The sequence below is a fragment of the Cyprinodon tularosa genome, unplaced genomic scaffold, assembly GCF_016077235.1.
Source record: "Cyprinodon tularosa strain WSP-4 unplaced genomic scaffold, ASM1607723v1 ctg403, whole genome shotgun sequence".
Lineage (NCBI taxonomy): Eukaryota > Metazoa > Chordata > Actinopteri > Cyprinodontiformes > Cyprinodontidae > Cyprinodon > Cyprinodon tularosa.
The window spans coordinates 593,500-609,802 of NW_024039123.1; the positions used below are offsets into that span (position 1 = coordinate 593,500).

At 37.9% G+C, this 16,303-nt stretch overlaps 1 protein-coding gene across 1 annotated transcript; it reads left to right on the forward strand.

The window, feature by feature from the left end:
• The first annotated feature begins 241 nt into the window (after nucleotides 1–241).
• Nucleotides 242–15,756, forward strand: LOC119791884 (rho guanine nucleotide exchange factor 26-like). The gene is made up of 11 exons (XM_038298247.1): nucleotides 242–441; nucleotides 906–2,349; nucleotides 3,414–3,462; nucleotides 3,568–3,710; nucleotides 7,953–8,009; nucleotides 8,359–8,519; nucleotides 11,665–11,817; nucleotides 11,911–12,043; nucleotides 13,872–13,946; nucleotides 14,964–15,053; nucleotides 15,575–15,756. Exons 2-11 carry the CDS (start codon nucleotides 988–990, stop codon nucleotides 15,731–15,733), a joined length of 2,382 nt encoding a protein of 793 aa, XP_038154175.1. The 5' UTR covers nucleotides 242–441; nucleotides 906–987; the 3' UTR covers nucleotides 15,734–15,756.
• The last annotated feature ends 547 nt before the right edge of the window (nucleotides 15,757–16,303 follow it).

Below are 16,303 nucleotides of genomic sequence, written 5' to 3' on the forward strand. Positions count from 1 at the left end.
TCACATCTAAACTAAGTCGTGCTGAGTTCAGTTAACAATTTCAGATCAGACATTTCAGTCTTTCGGGTGTATGCATGTATGTTTTCGGGGAAGCACTCTTATATTATATGAAGGTGAGCGGAAGTTGGGCATACCTGAGTTCATTCCTATGGTAGAGTGCTGTTTATTTACTCCCTCCCTCCTTACCCATTCCTCCTCCCTTCTTTCTCCTCCTCCTCTCCTCCCTCCTTTGGGTGATCACTACAGTCCTGAGCGCTCACTGGTGAACAGGCGCGCTGGAAACTGCGCTTCCCGGATTCTTCCTCTGATCAGTTAAACTTTTAAAACTTTGGAGAAGATCCGTGTTGAAGAATAATTAGGAATTCTTTGATATCCCCTCCTTGGTGTTTCAATGAGCACAGGTACAATGGGCGCATTCTGTACCAGATCGGTAGAGTAGAGGTAAGTTGGACTTTTACCTGCTGAAAAATTATACTGCATTTTATCGTTTTGATTAGAATCTGCCTGATTTTAGTTTGTGTTATTTGTTATATTTTGTCTCTATTAAAATAGTTAAAATCTCATTAAGTTAAGCATTTAAAGAGATCAAAGAAGAGTCTAAACTTTTGCCCTCACAGAACCTATAAAAAATTCTTATAGAAAAGTTTTGTCTTATATTACTACAATAAGCAAATGCAAAAGGACTTGTCCTTTTGCATTTGCTTATTGTAGTAATATAAGTAGTAACATTTTAAAATGTCCTCACATTCTAGCCTTCAGTTTCAACCTGTTTTTTCACTCCTGTCTTAACTTTTGTTGCTGCTGGCATCTGCAGTGAACTCTAGTTAATGAGTAATCCTGGTGCATTTGGACACTTCTTTGCCCTGTGATACTGATTGCTGTTTTTCTCTTTTGTTACTTTCAAGGGTTAAAATCCTCTCTCTATTGCTTTTCTTGCACGGAGACCTGAGAGTTTCACCACTGTTAGTGGAAATAAGATACACAGCCATGGATTTGGGTAATGATGTAGATTTGTCCAACAATAACATCACACCTTTGTGGAAGCGACGCACAGACAACAGTAAAGGTTCCCAGGATCTGAGCAAACCCAAGCCAAGACCCCTGAGCTACCATGTAAATGGGGTCACAACTGCAGACATCCCTGTGGATGAAGACAAATGTTCCTGGACTTTGAGCCAGCCAGCTGAGCGACTGCCTGTCACACCCCAACCAAAGGCAAATGGCATGGCGTTAAAACATGTTTTACACAAACCCTCTAAGAAAAGCAGAATTGTTCGCAGCATTAGCATTGGCCGCTTGTACAATAAACACTTCTTATTGTCCAAGTATAAGTCCGAGGACAACAGATCTTCACTGGATAACAGAGTGTGTAATTTTGATAGTGACAGACGGAAAACACCGGGTGGAGAAAGTGTGATCTCTGAAAATAATCACCAGGAGATGCAGATATCTACCAGTAGTTCTCTTGATCTGGGCTTGGAGAAAGAACTTTTCAGTTCTGGGACAGCTATACCCTCACCTGAAACTCCTACCCACAACAGTTCTTCACACATCCATTCTCCACACACAACTTCTAATGACAATGAACTGTCCTCACTATCATCCACACCTACATTTCCTGGTACCCTAACCCCCTCTCGCAGCTCCACTTCAAGCACCCCATCACTTTCTTCTTTAACCTCCTCTGACCTTTCCACCCCTCGCTCCCCATCACCACTTGAAGGAGGGATTTCATTGCCCAGCCAGACTCAGACGACCTCATCGACATCATCACAAGACATCCAGCCTGCTTCCCCCTCTTCCTCTGTCTCCTCTACATCACCATTTCTCTCCCCAACCCCTCCTTCTCCTTCCATGGTCCTTAGTACCAACAGTCCGGCTGCCCTGAAGATGGGCACCCAGCAGCTCATTCCCAAAGGATTGGTATCAGACTCACGACAAATCAAGCCGCCTTCCACTGGGATGCAACGGCTGGGTCTGGACCATCCCAAACGAGCTTTGAAAGTCCTCAGCATGGTGGAAGCAGGAGGCTACTTTTCTACCAGTGGGGGGCACACTGAAGAGGGAGAGAGAGAGAATGACAGCCCGGGGGCATTACGGAGAGGTTTGAGGAGTACATCTTACAGGAGGGCAGTAGTGAGTGGAGTTGACACAGATGTTCCCTCAGTGGATCTAAGGAACCTTCTGCTGCCCCAGCCTGTTATCAGAGTGGTCGATTCAACCGCTACCTCAACACATTCTGCCAATTTAAGCCCAGAAAGTCCTGGAATACCTAAAGCTGCCAGCCCCAGGATTTCAAAGTCTCTTAGTTCTCAGATGGATAAATCTAAAAGCAACAAGAAAAACAAGGTGGGCGAATTTATTCATAAACTGATTCAACAGGGAATATAATTTAAATCCTTCAAAAAAAAAAAATGAAGATCTACTTTAGGGTGCATGTTGTTTGTTTTTTTATTAGATATAGTGATGCCAACAGTCTTGACAGTCTAACAGAAGGATGAATCTCACTGATAAAAACCTATAAAAAGCTTGCAGTGACACAGAATGATTAAATATGAACCACTTTTTGTGCACATTTTAATCTTTAAGGTAATAACCTAAGAGCAATTACATTGAATCTAATTGACAAAATAAATTAATGCGTTTTTGTATAGCATTTACCTATTTCCCTTTCTTCATAAAGACTAAACATGACAAACAAGCAAACAAACATGCGACCTGGATGAAATATTCCAAAAACATTGAGTCTATAGTCTGAGAAAATAAAAACAATGGGACGCATTTGCCAAAAGTATGTTTGATGCAAAAACAACAGTATGTACTGTAGCGTGAAAAAAATGTGTGAAGCATTTCTGTTTTGTTTTTCAGATGGTTACACCTATGCAACAAAGAGCTGCTATTTTATTAGTAACCTCTAAGAGCTACTAAGAGAGCTATTTGACCCTATAGTCAGTGGCAACCCATGTAGACTTTGGTAATCTGTTGAATAATTTTTTTTCTTTGTTGTTTCAGGTTTAGATTTATTGACTGGGTTAATCACAATCCCTCTAATGCCTTATATACTAACATGCACAAAGATTGCTTTGACACAAAGTTTCACAGTCAGGAGGGGATAACATCCAAATAATAAAACCACAACACAGACCAGCCATTGTGGTGTAAACTTGCATTAGGGCAAAGCCTTACAGGAAAACAATTAACTTGTTTGTTGAAGGTTGTGATGTAACAAGACAATGTGTCCATACTTAAAGCCGCAAACACTCTATAATTAGACAGGGTCGGTAAAGAAGGTTGCAAAAAAAATTGGATAGACAGCTCATGGATAGGTGATGATTGTTTATTTTGCTTAAATGTAAATGTTCTCTTGATACTCTTTGATTTAAAGTGACTGTGCTTTTTTTCCCTTTCTGCAGATACCAGATAGGAAGACATTGGTATCTCAGCGCACTTTTGATAGTGAAGGTAAAAACTGCCTTTAATGTTTATTTTGATCCATGCATTCTGCCCTTTTAATGTCCCCCACCCTTGACCTTATGTTGTCTTTGTGTCTCAAAAATCAAACTTCAGAAGAGGAACTTTACCAAAACTACAAGGAGAAAGCTCTTCATAATGACTCAGATGAGGATGCTGATTCAAGGCGACCAAAGCCTGATAGGGGCATCGTCATGCAGTACAAACCTATACGTACCTCCTGGAGCCAACTCAGCTTGGTTAGATATCACACATACACCGACGAACACACATAGGGTTGTGGGAGCTTTAAGTCTTGTTATGTTTCTCACAGTCTTTCTCTACACTGGGAATACTCACAATTGCACTGCTGTAGCTGTAAAGTCTTGGAATTCTAGTGCTCCAAAGAATGCTGTCAGAACCAGTTTGGCCCCATTTCATACCCATCCTCCCACTTGCCTCTGTCTTTCTGTGGCTTTCACTGTTTATCAGGAATCACACTCCTATAGGACACACAAGGCATCTGAGGCAGACAGTCCGTCATAGTCAGTGGAAGTCTTGGAAGCACTCCTGGGCTTAATGCCAGTGTGCTGGCAGACCCTGGATACTCGTCACACTACAAATATGCTTAAAATGTTCCCCGTAGGGATATGTGTGGATTCTGCATTGCATAATATAGTCAACTCTTGGAATGAAGGGACAGAGCAACTGGGCTAATTTACTTTCTTACTAAATCCTTCCAAACTAATTTCATCATCTGTCTTTTTTTGTTTGTTGTGCAAGTTTGGAATCAAAGATGGGTGATGGTGTTAATTAACATCAGTTTCGAAATGGCTGCGTAGATTCTAATAAATGTGAAATTATTTCCAAACTGTAAAACTGTCATGAACTCAGGAAGTAGGACCCAGAATTCAGGCAAGACAGAAAGTGGAATACTTCAAAGGCATTTATTTAATACAGAAGCGGAGCGAGATGAGGGTGTGTGGTATGAGCAACTGCGGCTGGGCGCCGCCCATCACTGGATACTCTGGTTGGAGAGAAACACAAGTTAGTGACCACGATAATCTGATGGATTATCCATGAGAGTCACTAACCTGGTTAAACAGTTCAGTCCATCTACATATAATGAGGTAGAATTCAGATGGTAAGCTGCCAAGGAGATGCAGCGGATGAAGCCCCAAAGAACCTGCAGGAGTCCGAGCCTAGCCGGGATAGCGATCAGAGTGGAAGAGCTCAGATGTTCAAGGAGTCCATAGCCCGGACAGGGATTCAGATACGAATAGGAACAGGCTGTCCAGGAGTCCAACAGAGAGTTCAGGCAGAACATTCAGATGGAAACAGGCAAGCTCAGTGGTGGAGAGGCAGAACAGGGCAGGAAAATCAGGAACACTACGAAACGCTAAAACCCTCTCTCACCACTGGCCCCTGAGAATGACGACATGAACTATGGCCTTAGCAATTAACTAAATCTCAATGATCTGGCCCAGATAGCTGGGACTGAGCTGTATATAAAGAAGCAGGAGCAGGTGGATTAGATAAGTGGTAATTAGAAACTGGGCAAAGTTAGTCAGGTGAATTAGGCCATCTAACAGAGCCATCATCATGACAAAAACATTATTTAGAGTGCAATTGCTGGCATTTACAGAGCTATCAAAAAGTAATCAGCTCTCTTCACTGTTTCTTTAATGATACTGACATTATATGGAATAGTTTTTAGCATTCATTAATACAGGGGCTCCTAAGTATTCACTTTCAATGATTAATACTGTACGTTTTGATGCTCCATTGGCAGGATTTACAGGTTGAAGTCCTTGTTGATAATTTTCTATAAGCCTTGGCCTCTGTTTTATTATACTTTTTACCATACTTGTTTTCAGATCACCTAAAGCTTTATCAGATTGCGTTCAATATTCAAATAAGCTTGGCTGCTACCATCAAAGACTTGTTATATATATAGATCTTTGTTATGTTCCTGTTACCCAGAGATTAGTCATGTTTTTGTTCTAGACATAGCTATGGGCTCAGCTTTTACTGTGACTAACTTTATCCCTTTTGTCATGAAAACTTATTATAGCTCATATGCTTAACTGTTTCTTACCTTGACAAATTTACTATTATCTTTTCTAATGGACATTTTTTATTGACAGCTTTCCTATGTTACTTTTGTATGTCTGCTTCTGTCTCTTTCAACCCCAGTCAGCCTTGTTAGAAGTTCTACTCACACTGAGCCTAGCACTGATTGAGGTTTTTTCCCCTTCACTGTCGCTACATGCATGCTCGCTCTGAAGGATTGCTGTTGAGTCAAAGGCATGATGCAAGTGAACACTATTCCCACATGCTAATTTAAAAGGAGCGAATCCTGCAAAGTCAATTATTGGATGCGATTGGCCAATCTGAAAGTATGGCTCCATTATATTATCTCTGTAAGGTGCCTTGAAATGAAATGTGTTGTGATCTAGTGCTATATAAATTACCTGAAATGAAATGAGTAGCAATCAACATCTATAGCTCTTTTGAGAGACATTTCATTGAATTTAAGCATGGATGCTGACTGGATCGCTCAAGGACATTTTCAGACAGAAACTACTGTACTTCTTTTTATGTTGGTTGTGTGTCATTTATGTGGTTTTCATGACAGAAGGTGAATTGCTATAATAATCCTCCCTCCAGAGGACTCTGGAGAAGGTTTTCTACATATAAATTTAGCTGCTGTCATCTTACCTCTTATATCTTGAAAGATATGAAATGTTAAGCGTGAAACCCTAAGTGTGCCGCATTCCCAATCATGTTCAGTCAACTGATGAATCCAGGTATCCACTCATGTTGCAGAAACATCTTTAGGGAAATCTGAGATCACCTGTGTTCTGAACTAAGCTATAATTCCATTACAATTGGTGCATATTTTTTTGGTTTGTTTGTATCAAACTCACGCTTAGTCATATATTTTTTTGGGAATGGTGGAATATTACTGTTATTGTCAAGGTGTGACAGGAAGTTTAGTTTGGTTCCATTTAAACTTACGTATGCAACCAGACATACAGGTTTTCTTGCAGTGAGTCACGTCGTATTGGGAAATCTCATTTTGTCCCAACCTTTCCTTTAATGGGCGTTTAGTTATTTAGAATTTGTTGTTGACATCAAATCCCAGAATATAGGATGCTCCAGGACTAACAGTTGAACGTTTCAGAAGGGAGGGCTCACCTAGAGTTTATGTCCTGAAATGCAAGTTCCAAGAGGCAAATTTGGCCTATGTGTCAGTGTTCCCGTCACACCCTGTACTGTACGCAGGAGCCTGAGTTTACTTGGCACTACAAGAAGGATTACTGCCTTTTGCTTAAAAATGTTCAAACAAGAAAATGGAAAGGTGTTGAGAGAGAAAGTGTAGAAAATATATGATAAACAGGTATCTGAATGTGTAAAGGGAATTGAAAGATTACTAGAGAGGGTTGATCGGCTTCAGGTTTGTTTGTTTTCTGTGCTTGCTCAAATACTGCAGGGCAGATACAACCCAAGGGGTGATATCGCTCCTTGGGGAGGCAGTTTCACTTCCATTTTCCTTATACCCAAGCAGCAAGTGGAAGTAAGGGAATACTTTTCCAAAAATAATGCTTGACAAAAAGCTAATGCTTATTTCATTGTAATGTTACCAATATGGTATAAGGTGAAAGAAGAGAAGGAGCTATAATTTTATTACTTTTTTATTTGACTTAGTCAGCCTTCTCCAACCTAGGCAATAGCCTTGTGCTTATCTAAGACAAAGCACTCTGTTGTTCAGCCATTATTAAAGAAAACTGTGTTTGCTTCTTTGCACTTACAGCAAAGGCCAATTGGATTGTATGTAAATAATTTCCTTTCACTCTGACTGAGATAACTGATTTAAAACTAGAGTGGAAGAAGCTACATGAGATTGTTTCTGCTGTGATTTTTTCTTTTAGTCCATCCGTTGACATATTTATTTATGTTAAGTCTTTTATTTATTTATTGTCTTCTTGGTCATGGCAGGTTTGTTTTTCCATACTTGTAATTGTTATGTTGTTGCAGCAATACAGCAGTGGCATAGGATGCTGGAGTTTGTCTTGGTTGGTTGCTGGCTTGAATCACAACTCTGTCTGTCCGAGTCGTTGTGTTCTTAGCACCCATTGATGCTCTGTGTTGCTTCCCTCCTCAAAAACTCACATAGTTAACTGAGAGGATCTGTTCTAGTGCTGAAATACTTGTGACTGAGCTCCCCTTGAACACAGCAGCTAAGCCTAAAGGGGTTGTTAGGCAACAAAACACACATAGCACCTACCTGATAAGACAAGTATGGTTCTCTCATGTAGGATTTTATCTATTTGAAAGTAAAAGTGGCCTTGTCATGACAAGTAACTCCCGGACTCGTCTGCTTTACCAGATCTCAAAACACAGAAATCCTGGAAGTCACAGCCTTAGCGTCCAAAAGACACAGAACGGTTTAACTAAAGAAAGAAAAAAAATGTTCATGAATATTATTTTTTGTTTAGGTAAAGAAAAGTGGTGCATCCGAACAGCTGAGTCAGGAGGAACGCAAAAGACAAGAGGTAGGATTTAGGCTTTTCTATTTCATTTTAGTGCCTTAATGGATTACAACAAAGTAGAAAATTAGAGGAGCACACAAATAAACTATATGTAATATTAACAAGCTGAAATTTACAAAAGTTTTTTTAAGATTAAGGATAAAGACTGACAGCTAATAATTATTCAGATGGTTTTAAAACAGACTTAAGTGGCTGACATGTATTTTAGGTTGTATATATCTTGTTTTACATTCCAGATATGACTTAAGGTTACAGATATGTAAGACATGTTGCTGACAGAACTTAGGGTGCTAATTTTTCTTATCATCAGTTTTCATCTCTACTTCTTTCTTTTTTCTTCCTGTCTTTTAAGGCTATTTTTGAACTGATCTCCTCGGAGCACTCCTACCTCCACAGTTTGGAGATTCTTATTCGTTTGTTCAAAAACTCTCCAGAGCTTAGTGAAGTGATGACCAAGACTGACCACCATCACCTCTTCTCCAACATCTCAGATGTCTATGAGGCCAGCAAAAAGTATGTTTGTGGGATTGCCATGACATTAGCATGGTACTTCATGTACTTATTCAACTAAATTGCATGTTTTAATCTGTACTTAACTAACATACATGTAGTATTATACTGTTTTGAGTGAATTGTTTTGCTCTTTTATCTGTAACTAGTAAACCATACTTTCAATTTAGAATAAATGGTGTTATACAGATAGAAACACACTGATTACAGGCACACACACACTCACACACACTGATTAAAAGAAGACTGACATTTCAAATAATCTGGGTTTATATTTTGAGATAATGCAGTAAATATATTTAATTGCAAGGACATTTCTCTGAGTTTAAACTGTCCATCATGATTTTATGCTACATTTCCATAAAAAAATAATGGCTAAGAAATTCTATTCTTGCTATAAATAAATGGGAATAAAATCATGATAGGCTATGAAAACTTAAAGATTTATGCATAGATGGAAATTAAGCTAAAGGAGGCTTAGGAGGTAGCCTTGTAGAATGTTGGATTTCTTTTTCACAGATTTATATCTAACAAATGACACAAAGTAATCTCTACCTTATTAGTAAAATAAATAAGATGAACATTTCAAAGACTCACAGTCTATCAATCAGTATATTAGAGTCATGGTTGGGTCATTATATAGTATTTACATATTTTTAGGACATCAAAAAACTAGATTTTCTTTCTTTAATTTATCCACCATCCATCCATCCATCCATCCATCCATCCATTTATCCATCCATCCATCCATCAGCTTGCGGGGGTAGCAGCTTCAGTAGGTGGCAAAGGGCAACCTTGGTGGAGTCCAACCCTCACAGGAAACGAGTCCGACGTACTGTAATTTATTCAACCAGCAATGTAAAATACAGTTTTTCAACCACACATTAACTTAAATTTTAAACTAATTGACCCTTGAGTTAGCACAAGAAAATGAAATAAGAATATGCTTGTCTTAACTCTAGTTCATTTTACAGCTTAACAAATGTCTGTATAACAAAAGTTTGTTAATATTATTTACCAATGTACCCCTGATATGCATGTTATGCCATATGTCTATGGCACTGTTTGATGGTGCAAACAGAGCTCTGCATTGTTATTGGGGCTGTTCTTAAGTTTCATGCCAGATATAACCCTGATATCATTAAAAAGAAATTTCCCCCTTTGATGAAATCCTTTGAGTTAACGTGATCATTGATGGGTGCATGCAGCGGTACATCAGATATATCTGTACAGTTTGAATGTTTCGTTATTATTCCATCCAGTGTTTAGACATGCTTGAACAAGTCCCACTTCTGTGTCATCTATCTTACGTAGTGTGGCTGCATCCGGTAAAACATGTTTCACTTGGGATAGAGATTTTGCACTTTTCGTTTAAAAACATTAAAGGAATAGTACACCCAAAACATGATTAGCCTTCATTTTCTACTCACCCCCATGCTGAACAACACTCTGGAGTACTTTTTTGATATCTCAAATGCATCTGGAGATCTGGGAGGCTTCTTACTGTCTGCTGACATTCAAATAATGGAGGTCTATGGTGCCCGAGGCAGAAAGGTCCATAAAAGTCCACAAAAAACGTGTCAATATTCCTCCATACTGCTCGTCCAATGTATTCCAAGTGTCCTGAGTAGCGTCCATAATTTACTCGAAACGAAGTCATTTAGAATGTTTTAAGAGCATAAACAGTAGTGTATAGGATTTCCTCAAAGCGCGCGCCTGCGAGTTCACGACGCTACGGAAACCGCGGCAGATCAAACCAGATGAAAGTGCGCATTCAGCACGGCAAAGAACTCATGCTCTTCCTCAACACTGAAGTCCTCAGACATTTTTCTTTCATTGTTTCTTTCTTTGCACAGGTAAACAGCAAATTTCTTCTTCTACGCTTGCATTAGCAAGAGCAGACGCTGAATGCGCACTTTCATCTGGTTTGGTCTGCCGGCTTCCGTAGGCTCGTGAATTCGCAAGCGCGCGCTTTTAGGAAATCCTATACACTGCTGTTTATGCTCTAAAAACGTTCTAAATGACTTTGTTTCGAGTAAATTATGGATGCTACCCACTCAGGACACTTGGAATACATTGGACGAGCAGTATGGAGGAATATTGACACGTTTTTGATGGACTTTTATGGACCTTTCTGCCTCGGGCGCTGGGCACCTCCATTATTTGAATGTCAGCAGACAGCAAGAAGCCTCCCAGATCTCCAGATGCATTTGAGATATCAAAAAAGTACTCCAGAGTGTTGTTCAGCATGGGGATGAGTAGAAAATGAAGGCTAATCATGTTTTGGGTGTACTATTCCTTTAAGTTAATCCTATGATCCCATGTGGTCTGTCTCATGGGGAGCACTTGTTTTTATTATTATTATTTTTTATTTTATTTTTTATTATTATGCTATGTATCTTAATTTTTTGGTATTTAATTTTCAAGGTATTCCATAAAATCTAAATGTGACTTAGCCAGTTAAAGAGATTCAAGGCAGGTTTGGATTCTTACTGTATACGTAGCTCTATGGGTTACCCCTCTGCACATTCTTTGTTATAATGCTGATTTAACTCCAGCAATTTATGCTGACAAATCCCTTAATACACATTTAGAACATGGACCCGAAGGCAAGAGCTAATTAGCAGCAGGAGTGCTTTAAAAGGACATACATGAACAAAATGTTGTGTGGTCACTCGAAGCACTGTTTTGCAAATAAAGCAAAACTTCAATGGGTTTGTGATTACAAACGGAGAGAATCTGTGTTTCCGGATGACCTCAGATATGGTCCAGCTGGCTAAGGTCAGCATCCTGTGACTTTACTCCAACTTCCTTTTTGACACCTAAGTTAGGACAAGAAAAACACTCATTCTCTTGAAGTCAGACAAATTGCGTGTCGTTAAAGCTGCCATCTGCTTGTGCTCAGGAAGAGGAAAAGGATTTATGTAATGGTAACTATTAGGCTTGTATCTATTCTGAGTGTCTGGGAGTTCCTCTCCATGATCTTACAGCGCATTTATGGAGATAAGATGTTGCCTGTTTATCTGGCCTTCCTGGCTTTGTATCAATTAGTGTGTAATGTGTGTTCATTTTTGTGGCTCATAATTTGATGTTCATATATCCTGCCCAACAGACCTTGAATATTTTCTATTACTATGTATGTACACAGGTTCTTTAAGGAGCTGGAGGAGAGACATCACCAGAACATTGTCATAGATGATATCAGCGACATTGTTTGCAGGCACACTGAGTCAAACTTCGACCCATATGTCACGTACTGCTCCAACGAGGTCTATCAGCAAAGGACTCTGCAAAGGCTTGTGTGAGTGACCAAGCAAACATACTAAAACAGATTTGATTGCATGCTGGATCAACTTTATCAACAGTACTCTAAATCCGTTTGTTTTGTTTTTAGTGGTTCTAGGAATACAGTATTTAAGGAGGTGCTAACCAAGTTAGAGGGCCACCCAGACTGCAGGAACCTCCCCATGATCTCCTTCCTCATCCTGCCCATGCAGAGGATCACTCGTCTGCCTCTGCTCATGGATGTGAGTTAAAAGAAGGCGAACAGTAGCTCAGGCTGAGGAATTACAAGACTTTGAGTGTTGCGTAACACTTTGTTTATTTGACTCTGCGCTAGGCGCGTTCTAACCACAGAGGCACTGTGTGACCTCACATCATTCTTTAATAATCCACAATGATTTAGCTCCACTTTCCATCCTTTCATTTGTTTTTTTCTCTTCTTAGTCACTTGCTTGTTTCTTTTGGCAACCAAATGTTTCATCTTAATGCATCTCCCCTTCTTTCTTTTTCTCATAACTATTTTATTCTCCTTCTTTCAGAGAATCCTATTGGGACTTTGGGGTTTATGCTTGTACTATGAGAGAATTTGAGTTCCTGAGAAAGTTTTATTTCAGTTTATTTCTTCCCACTGTGCTCATATTATGTTTTTTTTCTTTTTTTTTTTTTTTTTTTTTGCTTTTCTCTTGTCAAGCCTTAATGTTTTCATTCAACTAACAATGTTTATAACTCAAAGATACCTAGAGTAAAGAGAAAAACATCTGTCCAAACCAAAGTTTAAACATTTTTGAAAACAAAGGAAACAAGTAAAACAAGCAAATTTATAAGTAGCAACATTTATTTTTCAGTCATATAGAACATTTTAGGCAAATTCGTCTTTGCAGAATTGTTTCAGACAGATTATTGGGAATTTGTGGATAAAACAAGACTGTTTAAGGACATTCAGTTGAATCAAGTCCAAACTTTGCCCTGGCCACTTTACCATTTTTCTTTTTGTTTTTTGTTTTTCCGGTTTGGTCTTTGGGTGGACTTCTCTGAGTATAGATTGTTGTTCTCTTCATAACCCAAACATGTTTGAGCTTAAGGTCACAAACTAATGGCTGGACATACTGATTTTTTAATACAGAAAATAAATTATGATTCTATCACCTATAGCAAGTCATCCATAGCTTTGACAAGAGGCCCCAGAACATAGAAATACAACAACTGTGTAACTTCCAGAGCACATATTTATTATTTTATGTCTCTGCAAATCAATTTTATTTCTCAGCCCAACCTAAAAGAGTATTTTCTAAATTTACTTATGAAGCCTGCTTCTATTTATATGTTTTTCCAGATTATTTTGTGAATTTTTATTGTTCTGCTGAAGTACTGTATGTTTAGTTGGGCACCCACTCATTCATAGTCAACACAATTGGAGGCTTTCTCTATGTGTGGATTATTGTGCTCTTAAGATTTAGGGAACTTTTATGTTAGAACTGTCTTCTCTGCTTTAAACAAACCAGACTGAATTCATAGATTTTGTAACCCTTTTTTTAGACATGTTAATGTTGCTGTATATATTTTCCCTTATTGAAGAAATCATTTGACAACTTTTCTCATTCTTGATGCTATTTTTTTTTTTATATCATCCGTTTTATAGAATAAATTCTTACATTTCTTTAGCTTGGGTAAAGAAGGTATTCATTTTTGATGGCACCAATCAGGCCAAGGTGTGGCTAATGAAATTGTGCTGAGTTTTTCGAACATTTTGGAAATTCAGTTGGTTTATATATATTATTAAAAAAGAAAAGATAATTACTTTTTAAATGAAGTTTAGGATAGTTTCTATATTCTTTCTGCCTGCCTTTTTAACTGCCTATTTACTGATGCTGTTTTTTGGGGGGGTTAGGTTTCATCATTAGTTTTACAATCTAATATACTTATGTGGAGCTAAATCAAAAAAAGCCAATACTCAGAACTCAGTGAGGGAGATTTTTGTTGCATTCTGTGTGAGTTTATTGGCAGGAATGGATTACCGGCCACCAAGTTTGGTTCTTTAATGTGAAACTTGTGTGTCTTAAATCTGTTTTGCAGACCATCTGTCAAAAGACCTTAAAAGACTCAGCACACTATGAATCATGCAAGAAAGCACTGCAGGCTGTGAGCAAGGTTGGTGTTTTATTTTTTACTTGTTTAAAATCTTAAAACATTTAAAAAGTTGCGCTTCTCCTTCTTTCTTTAACTTTAACTCCCTCTTCCCACAGGGATGTTATTTACTGTACAACAACAATGGTGCTTTAAAAGTTTATTATCTCCACAGACAGTAAAATAGATTTTCTTAACGTACCTTAGCATGCATTAATCTGTTTCTTACTTGTTTTACCAGGAATATTTTGGTCTTTGGCTTATTAAATGATGTAAAATTAACCTGATTTGGTCCTGTATAGTAATTATGTAATTTTGTATATCCCAAAAATAAATTATGCTAATGGGTGATCAACAGATGAAGAAGAAAGATAAATTACTTCCTGTGGCTTCTGATCAGGAAATGATTGTAAACAAGTAAAGCGACAGCATTGAAACGCTTGACTTCTTTAATGCTATTAAATCAAAACAAAGTAGATCTAATAAAAATAAATAACATTAATCAATTTTATTTATTTAAAACATATTACTGCAAGAACAATAGAAAATATTGTTACATTGAGGCATGATTGGAAGAGTTTAAGTACCTTTTAAAAATAACAGCCTTATGCGTGTAATTGATCTTTAAACTGTGTTTCACTTGGTGACTCAATTCACTTAAATAGATTAAATTAATAAAGTTTATATATAGACTCACACCAATGTTTCAACTGCATGCTCATTACAGAGATGTTCTATTTAAGTTAACATAATTAATAGTACTGTGGTGCATCCCAGGGTTTTACACCTTAACTGTCTCAGTTTATTGCAACTTGAAATATTTTCAAACAGATAGTTTTTTATTTTGTAAATAAGGTAGTAAAGGTAGTGTTCTTAAAAGCAACTGATTTGTAATACTTAAAAAAATGGTTTCCTCTGTCCATACAGCTGATTTATATCCAGTCAAGCTATTTATGCATCTTTTTAAATATGCTTGAAATACCTTATTTTTGTCAGGATCCAGTATATATTTTCTAAATGACATTTTTATTCTGTGAGCAGGTTGTGCGGAAGTGCAATGAGGGAGCTCGCAAAATGGAGAGAACAGAGATGATGTACACCATCAATTCTCAGCTGGATTTCAAGATTAAGGTGTGAAAACAACGGATAACCACTTCTCATTTTAGAGATTAGTAAATTAAGTGAAACCAGACTGTGATGATCACAAGTAAAAATCAAAATGCACACAAACATTTTACTGCTTTCTTTTTTGGTATTATTCAGTGTTATTAGGATTCCTATTTATGTAACATGTATAAGTATGGTTTACCTTCGCTACACCTTAATTTATATTTTGAATCCAAATTTACATAAGGGGAACACAAGATAATGCAGTTTCATGAACATATGCAGTTGTAGCGATGTAAAGAATGCATGCAACTGTCTCCCAGCTGGCAATAATCTTTACACTCTAAACACACAGGGCTTGGCAGGCTCATTCAGTATGCGTCTAACTAGCGTGGGAAATAGCTGTTCGAACATTTGGGACTTACTGATGTCTCAGTGTTGATCGCTTATCACTTTTGTATATGTAGCACAGAAGTTTTGTAATTAATTGCATTTTATAAGATTTGTTGTTTGACCTGTTTTTGTTTTTTTCTTCTGTCCTTCAGTCTTTCCCGCTGGTCTCATCCTCCAGGTGGTTGGTAAAAAGAGGTGAGCTGACTGAATTTGCAGAAGACGCGGGGCTCTTCACAAAGAGGAAATCCCGACAGCAGGTCTATTTCTTCCTCTTCAATGACGTGCTCATCATCACCAAAAAAAAAGGGTAAGTTAGTGAGCTTGCACCCCCACAGATCTTTTGGATATAGAATGTTTTATTTGCTGTAATTGCGATCTGAGACAAATGTAAGATGTGCTCATCATTGTGCTGACAGAGAGCTGGTCAGGGTGTCCCCATAACCATTTGGTTTTGTCTGCTTGTGAACAAAAACCTCAAAAAGTGTGCAGTGCTTGTCTGTTAATCACTTCAGTTGTCATGTTTGAACATGTTGAGGGAAAACCCTTTGGAAAGAAAATTTGGCTTCGGAGCATACAGGTGAAAAGAAAACTTCTTTTGTTTTGTTTTTTGCCTATCTAGTGATTGGAAGTATTCTTTTACATATATAGACCAATACCATAACTTAGTAGCCTACTTATTAGAGCTACTTTGCAAAGTGGTTCTTTTGGAGGTTTATAAAATCCTTCAATTCTATAAAGCTTTTACTTTGATATGATAAACTAAAACTAAATTGCTGAAATATTTAAAATTTAAACTGACTGCATTCGAAAAACAAAAAAACAAAAAAGTTTTTCTTGATTTTTTTTATGTAAGATGTTTTCCTTTTGGTTTTTGCTACATT